The 12466-nt window shown below is 35.0% G+C and overlaps 1 protein-coding gene across 1 annotated transcript in view; it reads left to right on the top strand.

Moving 5' to 3' along the window:
- The first annotated feature begins 300 nt into the window (after positions 1-300).
- The window catches only part of LOC104619798 (matrix metalloproteinase-16), a 22382-nt gene continuing 10216 nt past the window's right edge, over positions 301-12466 (top strand). The window contains exons 1-2 of the mRNA XM_010285809.1: positions 301-457; positions 9303-9453. Coding sequence (XP_010284111.1) covers positions 355-457; positions 9303-9453 — 254 coding nt within the window. The 5' untranslated portion in view covers positions 301-354. The remainder of the gene's footprint in view (positions 458-9302; positions 9454-12466) is intronic.

Raw genomic sequence — 12466 nt, forward strand, 5'->3', positions numbered from 1 at the left:
TTAAGTTGGGCCCCTTATAGGAATGATGTTAAGAAAGTTACGTCTTATCAGAGAGCACACTGTATGTTCTGCCACAGGCTATCTACAGCAAACACACAGTTCACATGGGTAGCTTATTCCCACCGCAGGGAACAACTAGTTCTGACACATTTGTAATGTGTGGATGTGACATGAATGCAAACAGAAATATGGTTATGCAAACAGCAAAAGGTCATGCTCTAAAGATGCTAGGACAGGCTGTAAAGTATTTTCAAAGACAGCAACTGAACACATATAAATGCCTCAAAGCATAGTAAGAGACGTATATTTGGTTTCCAGGATCAGTGGTTTTGGCGAGTCAGAAACAACAGGGTGATGGATGGATACCCCATGCAGATTACCTACTTCTGGAGGGGACTGCCTCCCAGCATTGATGCAGTTTATGAAAACAGTGAGGGGAATTTTGTCTTCTTTAAAGGTAAGAAAAGAAGAAAAGTAAGATTCTGTGTAATACCTTCACCTTTGTGATGATTGCTTGGAAAATATCATGCTTATTTTTACCAATGATTTGTAAATCATGTTGCAAATTGGTAGCTAAATGAAGATAATATGAGTTATGTTTTCTCATTTTGGCAACTACAGCTTTAATTTATGAGTACGCTTCAGAGTACCAGATCATTTACTCTTACATATTCAGTAAAAATTTGGAAGTATAAATAAAAGACATAGCAATAGAGTGATCTACTATGAATGAAATCCTTTTTGAAAAATGTGGATTAGGTAGCAAGAATGAACATAGTCCCTTTTTTGTTGTTGTGGTTCTCTTTGCTTTTCTTCCTTTTTACAAATTAAATTTGCATATATTTAAATGTCATCTGTGCTACATACATCTCACTGTACTGTACTGTACTTCTTTAATCTGAGAACTGTGATGTTAGGAATTTCAGGTGGGAAAAATAAATATCTTTTTCACAGATGTGTATTTAGTATTTTTAAAGGAGCATAAACTCCAGAGAATATTTTGTATGGATTGAATTGTTGCTAATCATTTTTTTTGAAGTTTTACTCCAGGCATCATCCATTCTTCAAAATTAAAGTTCTTGAACATGCATCTAATTTAGATTTAATGAGAAAATTATCCTATATGTTGGATAAATACCCATTTAGCAACAAAAGAGTGAAAATCATGTAAAGTATGTTTTATAAGGTAATAATTTGTGAGAAGAAAGGAGAATACATAGATATGTAAAAAATTACTCAGCTATGTAGTGTTGTGAGTGATTCACTTGGTAACTCATTACAAAAAAGTAGAAACATTTTTGAAGTTGTTGTATCAAACATTAACTCATTTTTACAAGTGGAATCATTAACCGGGAGATAGAAATAATATTTCATTCACTATGGAAACATTGTCACCTTGGGAATGCTAAATGGAAAATGTATAATAACATGCAGAAACACTGCATAACAGTACATGAAGATGAAGTTTATGATTTACTAATAGGGAATTTGTACTTATTGTGTGAATCATAAGGAAAATTACATTCCACATAGTACATTTTTTATTTACATAACTTCAATACAGCATATGCTTTTACTTCTGTTGCCATAAAATAAACTTCATGTCATAAACTCTGGGAAGTTGATAAGATTGGAAATCACGATCAAGGTACCTCCAAATCTCCACCCCTTTGCTTGTTTTTTGGGTCCATGGGACATGGGAGGATACAAATATTATTATGTAGATATTCCTTTGCTCATCACTGCTACATAGAGCAAAGGAACTACCCTGTGCATTCCAGAACTCTACCTTGATAATGCTGGGATCCATTGCCTGAGCTTCAGACAGAAACAATCAAGCTTAGTCTTATACCTTCTTTCTTTTCCTTCCCAGTGACATCAAATTCTCTTTTACCATTATTTAACTCTTCATCCAATGCTGACTGACTCCTGTTAGGTCTTAGAGGAATGAGTTGATTCAATAGACTGTAGGTTATAGATAACAAAAAACGGAAGGATAAAAGAAACTTCTCTATTTTCCACCTGAGAAATTAAATAATCAGGATTAATTAAAGCAAGCAGAAGCAGCAGGATTGTACTTTTAGAAGTCAGGATATTCTGGTTTCCTACTTCCTCATCATCCCCAGCTTATGCTCTCTGATTTCAGATCAGCTAGCTTTGTGCTTTCTAACTGATATCATATGAGAGTTGGATTTTCTGTTGCAGGTATTTTTCCACCTGCTTTCTTTTCAAAGTTCCTTCCATTATTTTTCTAGTGACATTTGTATTGTCCCTTTGTTTGCCAAGATGAAAAGTCCTTGTAGTTCCTTGTGTGATTTTTCTGAATTTTTCTGCTATGCCACTTCCTCTTCATGTTTTCCAAAACCTACCTGATGATGTCTCTCTATCAGTGCAATTCATGTTTTTCCACGGCCACAGAATCAATAGGTTCAGCTCAGTCTTTTGTATGTATATCCTTGAAAATTCCTGTTAACTAGGGATCTCAGCTACCTTGTGGCACATGATTGCAGAAGTCTATGTGAATAGACTCTAGGTAACAATCATTGTCTCATTTCTTCCATTCCCTCACAAAATTTCTTCCTGGGACAAGAGTATATGTCTTCCTCCCAAAGGTGCTAGAAGTAGATACATTGATTATGATAGATATGTTGCTAAGAAGATGAACAAAGTAGTGCTCTTTACCAATCTAAAACTGGTCAAACTAAGCAAATTCTAGAAGGAGCTTTAAATCTGGAGTCTGGCATACAGATGTGTTCACAAAGCACATATCTAAGCCAACATTTATGTCCATTATTCAGAGAAAAAGTAGAAAAGATGGAGTGAGTGCCATCACAGAGCTTAAACTGGAATAATGCCACTAATGCATTCCTCCCAGAAAACATTTTCCTGATCACTTCATTTTAAGACTGGTCAGTTCTTCAAGGCAGAAAAATTCAGTGTTTGAGTGAAGACAGAATTTAACTGCAAACTTTTAAATAAAGTCTCAAAAAATTCTTCTGAAGGTATCAGTAACATCCAGTGTCCTGTACGGTATAGAGTATTGAATCTCTGGTGTGTGCTGGAGAAACAGGTCAGCGTGTAAATATCTTCCCTTCAGAACAGCCACTGCTGCTTCTGCAAACACTCAAAGGTATTCCAGGCACACCTTCCATCTCCATTGCTCTCTTTCATTCACTTCGGAGGCTTTTTTACTAATGTGAAACATGGCCTCCTGTGACTGACTGGTTTTTCACTCCTGCTTTCACACTTGTGGAGCGATATCTCTGCTCTCTGAGGAAGGTGAAGAAAAGAGTAAGCCAATTTACTCATCTGCAATTGCGAGTGAGTAATTGCCACCTTGCTTCTCCTTATGTGCCTACACTGTCATAAGTTCAGGATAAACAATATTCTGTTAGGCCAGTTACTTTGCAATCAGGATAGACCTTGTGAACCATCATGGATTGGAACGTTCTGTTTATCTCTTTAGAAACCCACAAATCTCATTTATTTTCACTAATCTATGTTCTATTTAATTTGTTTCAGTCCTTCTCTTTCAGGACTGCAAACATCAAATTTCAAACAGTTGATTTAAATTATAAAACAAGTTTAGATCTTTATTTTTTTTATTAGCATTAGATTTTTCCTCTATTTTTTTCCTCTATACCATTGGATTATTGATCTTAGGAGACTTCTTTACAGTAGTAGAAATATAGGTTAGTAAAGGTATAAAAGTATTTAAAAACTAACACTTTTTAAAAATGTGAGCTATGTTGTAAAATATATCATATGCAAATGATGTAATACGGCAGCTCAGGACGGAACATTTATTTATGAACCTTTGAAACGTCTTTATAGCTTATGTTTTTGCTATGAGAAATGTAGTTATTTATAACTTGTGTAATAAAATCTACCAATTTATTTATACCTATTTGATATTACTCTCCTGAGAATATCTGAGGAACCTGTGAAGTCATGCATAATGTGTTAGATGTCTATACAAAATCCAGGTGAATCAAGTTCAAGACTACTAGATCAAGTGTCTTCTTTGGTTTTGAAATTTCATTGGGTTTGATCTTTTTAAAAATTTTAACATTTTAGCTTTTATTTCCTTTTGGGTTTTTTTGTGCTTTTTTTTCATGAATATTTAGTTATTCAAGGAAAAACAATTGTAAAAATTCAGTAGTGTGTTTGTAGTACAAAGTGATGCTTGCTCATTTCTGATGGCTTAAGATGCTTGGTCTGTCTCCTTGTGCCTCATAATGCTTATAAAGTACATAGCAATCTGGTGGATGGCTGCTTATAAAAAGCAGATGGCTGAATGACAATCAGAAGATGGCATCAGAATGATGTTTTTTTCTTTTTTCTTTTTTCTTTTTTCTTTTTCTTTTTCCTTTTTCTTTTTTCTTTTTCCTTTTTCTCTTTTCCCTTTTCTCTTTTCTTTTTTCTTTTTTCTGTTTTCTTTTTTCTTTTTTCTTTCTTCTTTCTTTTTTCTTTTTTCTTTTTTTTCTTTTTTCTTTTTTCTTTTTTCTTTTTTCTTTTTTCTTTTTTCTTTTTTCTTTTAATGAGGAAATGTGAATAGTAAAATTTATTCTGTGTACCTGTGGGAATTTATATGGTGCTAAAAATAAATTGTCAAGCCATCTGCGCTGTTGAATGTTATGATAAACAAAATGTAGCAATAGAAAGGCTGCTGTAAAACTCATACCACCAGTGCCACCATCATAACTTTCAACTGCAGTTATCCCATTGCTTGACAGTTTTATTCTGCAAAACAGATTTACTATAGTGTCAGATCATGGGGCAGAGAAATGACAGAAACTTAATGTGGGAAATAGAGAACGAGGAAAAAGGAACCATGAACAATAATCTGGGGATCCTAGTAAGAAGACATTTGATTCTGGCTTGAAAGACCAAAATTAAGAGCAAGGGTGACTGGAGGAAAAAAGCCTTCAGAATTAGATGTTAAAATTTCAACTGGTTTCAATTGAATATAATTCCTAAAAGTTTTGAGAATTTGTCTCATTACTTTTACACTTACAGTGATTATATACTATATCCCACACAGGTCTTGCACTACACACATATCATAATTACATACAAGATGAACAAAAAACTTGGTTGCTGACAACCCAGGAGCACAATTATTCAGTATTCTGATTCTACAAAGGAAGAACTACAGTTGTTAAAAACCGCAAAATTGTTTGCAGTAGTCAGAAGATAGTTAAATAGTCTGAAGAACATCTGGAGTTAAATGTTCCATATTTTAAGTGGAGCACAGCAATAGGGATACCCTTTATTTCCAGTACTTTTTTTAGAATGTCAAAGATAGATGTTGAGAGACTTCAAATAATTGCAGTCATAGTTCATCCTTCTCAATTGTTTCGCTACAGTGATGATATTTAACAAAGCATTATTGCAAAAAGTAAGACATTTTGACTTTTTTAACACTTGCTTCATTCTCAGCTTGTGACCTTACCATTCTGCTTGTTATTATATTAGGTCTTACATTAGGGAACAAAAGCAGAGAGATGAAACATTCTGAAGGTTGGCCAGACTTCATGAAACATGTGGTGCTTTATTCTCTGTGAGAATAACAAACCCACGAATGAGACCTTAAAAACCAACTTTGTAAAATAAATACAGTGGTGATTTCTGCCGGGGGCATAGGTGAGGACTCTGAACAGGCATTAGTTATCTATAAGAAGGATAAAACTATAACTATTCTAGTTTTGTCATAGATCCTTTATTTACATTATAATCACAATTAATGAAGTGTACTGACTATTTACTAATGGAAGTGTAATACGAGTTAAATGAAAGCATACTGACTTAAGCATTCATTTTTAATACATTTTGAGATACATAAATGTAAATAGAAATAAAAGGAGCTAATTCTCATCACAGTCAGGCATTTTTTGCACTGATTTTCAGTTTAACTCCTCCTAATATTTGGTTCTGCTTTGAAAGCTTCTCATTTTTTCTGGCTTTTCAGAAATCCTCTGATCAACAGCCACGCACTTTCCTCCAGCTGAGGGACAGAAGTTAAACAGAAAAAATACTCAAAACAACAAAACCAGCAACAAACCACCCAACCCCCCTGAAACAAACAAACAAACAAACAAACAAACAAACCCCAAAGTTAATAACTGTCAGCCAGATAGAAAATTTGGATTTCTTATATACAGTCCTTCCTATTAACAATCAACACAGTTGTAGCAGACTGAACATGTCTTCCAAAGCAAAAGTTAAAAACAATTCCCTCTAGTTAGAATCAATAGAAGTCTTGCCTACATATGTTAGAGCTCCCAGTGCCCTACTGTCTCCATGAAATTCAGTTAAAGTTTCATTTTCTCTATTTACCCAGAAAGAAGTTGCTTCTTAGTAAGTCACTATGTGAAGAAGAATTTAGCTTCTTAAGTCGTGTGTTCCCACATCTACACTTTCCTTCTACTTCAGTATATCTGAATATGCAATAAATACCTGGCTCGGTGGTGTTGTCACTTATAATGGTGTGTGCTCAACCCTTGTTTATTTTGGTATGACCTGACCGTGTTAATAGCTAAATTTGACTTGTTGGGTATGACTGATAATGATCTATTCCTAACAATTGCTGTTACTTTTATTCCTTGTGAGGCATAGAGAAAGGTAATAGCATTACATACATCACAGCATATGCCTCTCAATGGTGTGCAACAGCTGTCAGTTTGAATGATCTGAAACAAAAATGAGCTGGCTCAGTATCATTCACTGGATGCCATCTGTTGTTCACACCATAAGTACCAACTAGTAAGGTCCAAAACACATGGCTTCTCTTACCATTGCGTTTGAAACTGCTATTACCATCTGAAGCCCTGGATGTCCAGTCATGTGAATTGACAAAAAGATAAACCACAGGGAGGAGGGACAGTGAATTCCTGAAGATACTCACCCCTGTGATCAAACCCCATATGTGAATTTTGCAGGGAATCTCAGTAAAGGTAAATATGAGGTTAGCACAGACCTTAATCCTAGGTCAACACAGACCTCAGCTTTCTGTGACTGTTCTTCATAGATCTCTATGTCTCTTTTATTTTCAGTACTTCAGATGGCTTTGTACATACTCGTTCTTTGAACCGTCTCTTCCTTCAGCTGGCAGGGGGGAGAAGATGGATCTTTTGAGCAAACTGTAGTGTCTTGTGCTTAGAAGTGGATGACAAGCAGCTCTAAAGAAGCTGATAAAAAATTTACTCTGGAAACTCAGCATGGGAGGAACTGAAACTATAACTCCTCTCCTAATTAAAACTGTGATAAAATGAAAACATGCTTTAAATCACAACAGTACAAATAGGGAGATTAAAAACCCCCTCCCTTTAAACAAATATTTAATGCTACTGAGGGATAGCTGTACAACAGTTCTCCAGATTTTCCCTCTTGGTGACTCTCATACACGTCATCCTAGATCTTTGGGGTAATAGTACATTTCCTTATAAAATATTTATACAGCACAGTGCCTTAACCTCCTAAGTTTGTGTAACTGCCTGCCTAGCCTTACAGGTAAGTATGATGGCTAATGTGAACAGCCATGATTTTAACTCTTAGGATCTCTTTCCAGATGTGTTGAGCAAAATATATTTTCAAACTTTTCCCCTTATATTTTAAACATCATCATCATAAGTAACATTGGATAGACCAAAGTGAAGTATCCAATAGGCCTATTCAATATATATGTTCATGGATCTTCTCTAGACCTTTCTGTGATGTAACTCAGAAGGGTCTACATGATGTCAATGGGTATCTTCTTCTTCATTGTTATTATTACTAAAAATAGCAATGCTTTTTGGAAACACAGATGAAGGTAGTGCTTTGAAGAGAAAATAAACACATGGTTCCTACACCATGAAGCCTATAGTCTAGCACAGAAAGAGTGACCCTGTGGCCTAGATGACATAATGCAAAGAGAAGACAGGCCTCAAAGCAAGCTCTTCAGATAAGTACTAAAATGAAAATTATGCTCCATTTTCCCTGCTTCTAGGGGGCATATGAGGATCTTTATTCCCTTTTTTTCAGCCAAAGCTGTCTGTGTTTTAAAGAGAAGTCTCTACTGAAAAGACACAGGTGAGAAGTGTATTCTGAAGAAGAATTAGACGATGGCAAAAATGTAAAAAGAATATAGTTACAAGAATAGGGTGGGGGGCACAGTATGTTGAGAAGACCCTAGTAAAGAGTCTGGAGGACAACACAGTTATTGGGGAAAGTTAGATTAAAGGCTTAATATGATGAACCAGGTGAGATAATCATGGAAGTGTTCAGTGAGGTAGAAGAGCTTGGCTAGGAAGCCAGAGCAAACTGAGGCTGGGAGACCAGAGTTGTGGGCTGGTGAGGTAAGCTGTCCACTTATGGGAGAGAGCACAGGAAGCATCCTCTCCAAAAACACGTACGGGAGGGGCTATACTACAAAACACAGGTGCAACTGCTGCTTCTGTAGACATGCATATCCCTATATAGGCAATATATTTAGCTCGTAACTACCACAGTAGGGGTTCAACCACTAAGCATTGCTGTCCAGGAGGCACTAGGCTATTATTAGTAGTTAAGACAGTTTAGGTAACCTGAGGTTTGTGTAGACACTGTGCTAACACCAGCTAGAGTCGTACAACTACCTTGTATTATCAGCATGCAGTAAGTCAACTGGGTGGTTTTGAATCAAATCTTACTGCAACTGGTACTAAATGCAAGCCTCTGTTAATTTCAGAAACCCAAGGTTTTCTGTCTTTAGGCAACACTAAAGAAACTATGATAAATATATATATATTTTAAATTCTATGGTTATTTCAGAAATAATTTGTACATCCTTCATAAGTAATTTAACTTTTTGAGGAGAAGGCAAGTACAGAGTAATAAAAGTATATGGTCTCTATGAGGATAGAAATTTCTATTTTTCATTTATTTATATGTTTTCTTATCTCATTCTGTTTTAAAATTCACTAGTCTTTCCTCATGAAACATAAATTTGTTGTGTAGTATTGCTGTAAATGTAATACATTATCAACTATAGAGCCTCTTGAGATGACTTCATTTTTATTCTGAGTTTGATCTCTGTATAGTTGGTATCAAAATATTCTGTGGGCTTATTGAATGAGAGGTGTTTTATAAATGCAAGATATCTGTAAGACATATTTCATTTTGCATTATCTGCAGTGATAGAACATTTTTCATTTCTTTGTGTTTGGCAGAACCACTATAACCCTTTGGGAGTCTTCTTTCTTAGGAGTGTATTAATATTAATACTGAGAGTACTGAAGACTAACACATATATGTATGTATATATATATGCTTTTGTACAGGTAGCAAGTTCTGGGTTTTCAAGGACACTACTCTCCAGCCAGGTTATCCTCATGATTTGATAACACTTGGAAGCGGAATTCCTTCCCATGGCATTGATTCAGCAATTTGGTGGGAAGATGTTGGGAAAACCTACTTCTTCAAAGGAGATAGGTTGGTATAGGAATTCTGCAAAGAAGCAATTTGGTGGATATCAGCTAAGTGTGTTATTCTTTTCCTGTATTTCTCAAAAGAAGAAATCAAGCCACTTAAATAGTTCATTTCCTGTGGATGAAATTAACTCCTCCTGCATAGAGGGCCATACTGTTTTCACATTTCTAAATCATTTCACAAATCTAAATTATATTCATGTAAGTATACTGAAATGAGTATATGTATACCCAGTGCAAAAGTTATGTTTTAGAAGTCAACAGGCAAGTCACAGTTGTGGCTAATTTAAACTTAAATATACAAAGTAATGTAATTATGTACGGTCTTATTTGTTCCTTTTTAACCACTTTTCTAAACCTTAGCATATAAACAAGCAAGGCATCATCCAAAGCTTTTTAAAGTCAGTGAAAATTACTTCTCTGCTACTATTTTAAAATGAAGGAAGAAAAGGAAATGATGGCTAAACCAGGAAGCTAGAGAACAATTTGAGCAGTTCCCTAGGAATTATTTTAAAATAAATCTTACTGTTCCCTTCAGAAATGATACTTATCATTAATAAAGAACAAAAAAGAATTTGTAAAATCTGAATTATTTTCCAGTCCTGAAAGAGACTTGCACTAGTCCCTTAGTGTCTCTGTGTCTTCATTTCCCTGTCTGTAAAAATAAGGGAAAGAATATTTGTCTGTTTTATGGAGATGTCAAGAAAACTCATTAACTTTTGAAACCCTGCAAGGTATCTGAATGATGGATTTTACAGGTTTTCAGGATGTTACTATATTTGTTGATTGATATATCACTGTGCAAATTCTGAGTGCTGGACGACAAATTACTCATTAATATTTGTAATGTTTCTGTTAGTATTATTAAAAGTATGATGACTGCTTTTGGTACTGTGTGGTACTTAGGATTCTGAGTTACTAATAGTATTCATGGATCACAAGAAATTAATTTAATGCACATCATAGGATATGTTTAACACACTACAGTGGATCATTTTTTAGGAGTACTGTAATATTGCACTACAGATTGCCACAACCAATTTTATTGTTAGAGCTTTTTGGCGGGGAGGGTGGGGGGAGAGAATCTCCAACACATGATTAGAAAAGTAGATAACAAAGTGGTGTTTGAAAACTAGGTATCATTTCAAGCAATCAATTTCCACAGTGAAGAAGAAAGCCACCTAAATAATTTGCTTCCCATGGCTGAGTAGATTTAAAAAAAAAAAAAAATCAGGTAATTTCCCACACTCCTGGGAAAGTATGTACAGTAGGAATATTATGTGACCTGTACTTCCTTCAGGCTTTATTCAGCAGTGTCCTTTTATATTTCCATGCACAGGCAGTTACTTATAGGCAAGACTTTCCTAAAACACTGGTGGTAATAACGGAAGACAAAAAGAACTATCAGAGAAAACATATGTTGGGAGAGTTGCTACTTACAGCTAAAAAGCACAATGAAACTCAGCAGGATATAAATGCAATACAGTATGCTAGAAGAAGATCGAAAACATGAGCCTTGCAGAGATAATTGAGCTATTACAGGATATTGACCACCAGTGGGAATAAACCCATATACCATAAACTTCTTCATGTGTATTGTTTATATCACATTTTTTTCTTAATGTAAAGTTAGGGTTGAATTCTCCTGCTGGTTTTAGTAGTATGCATAAGTCTACTATAGGGGTGGATCTTTTCCTGAAGAAGGTATAACATAAATGTAGTTTCTTGGTGGCAGGAGGTAGGAATGAAAGGGAACCAAAAAGTTACCTCAGCATCAAAATAACAATGTTCCTCCTTATGTAACTCAAGGACCTGCATACTTATTTTGCTTTGACAGTGACCTGTAGTTAAGGAGCTCCAGAGCAGAATCTAGACAGTTGCCTGTCCCAGAACAGCAATATACATAAAAAAGAATAATAGAATACAAAGCATGAAATATTGGCTATGAAATGAAAATGAAAAACAAAGAAACAAATGAACAAACCACTAAGAAGATTTAAAAGTCCAAAAAGCAAATGGTATTGTAATATTCATATGTCTAAAGCAGCTCATGTATGAATGATTATTATTAATATTTGAAATGATCCATTTAAACAGTAAATTCAATTCTTCCAAATAACTGTATGAAAGCTAAAGAGGGGACAAACGATCACTACAGAAAACATTTTGCCCTCTCTCATTCCTCTCCTACCAGAAATGAGTAGTGTAGGACAAGACGATAACAGGTTTGCTGTACTTCTTGACACATGATCTTGTTTATGCCCACCTGGTGTGACTGTTTTTTTTTTACTTTAGAGTTTAAATGAATATTTTTTTCTTCATAAAGCTTAGTCATCCAATAGTTCAGAATATCATTAAGTAAATAACATTAGGTACAGGAAAGAACATGTTTTAGCAAATATTTTCCAAATTCACTTTTCTAAAGCCATGAAGTGCACTTCATTTATTTTTCCTCTGTTACTTTATCAGTCTTTGAGATGCAGTAACACAGTTTATACGGTTTGTAAAGCTCAAATCACTAAAACCATCACTGGGGGGTCTGCTTGTGAATGTTTGGCATGCCCAGGAGAATCAGGACTAGGCTTTTCCTTACCCTGTAGACATGCTCATTATTGTATCATAATAGTATCATGATCAGTCCTTCCCTCGTAGGATTTCTCATCAATGACAAAAGAACAACAATTTTGGGCTTTAGAGTGTGCACTTGGTGTGTCCTCAAAGACTTTTTTTTTTAATCACAATGTATATTTTTGAAAGTCATGTAGAACTGTCTATTTCTATCATGCAGCCCAGTGGAAAAACACAGAGGTTAGTAAAAGGAGCTCAAAAAGATGGAAAGGTTGGAAGATAAAAAAGGACAATGAGTGGAAGTATGCAGGAAGGAAATAGGGTTCTGGGAAAGAGGGATAGAGGAAAATGTAAGGTAGCTAATAAAGAAGAAATTCAGATAAAAATTGAGATTAAAAAATGGAATATTAAGCTCAGCAAAGAGTGAGAATAAAGAAACAGAGGGAAAG

Source organism: Phaethon lepturus, unplaced genomic scaffold (genome assembly GCF_000687285.1).
Source record: "Phaethon lepturus isolate BGI_N335 unplaced genomic scaffold, ASM68728v1 scaffold9074, whole genome shotgun sequence".
Taxonomy (NCBI): domain Eukaryota; kingdom Metazoa; phylum Chordata; class Aves; order Phaethontiformes; family Phaethontidae; genus Phaethon; species Phaethon lepturus.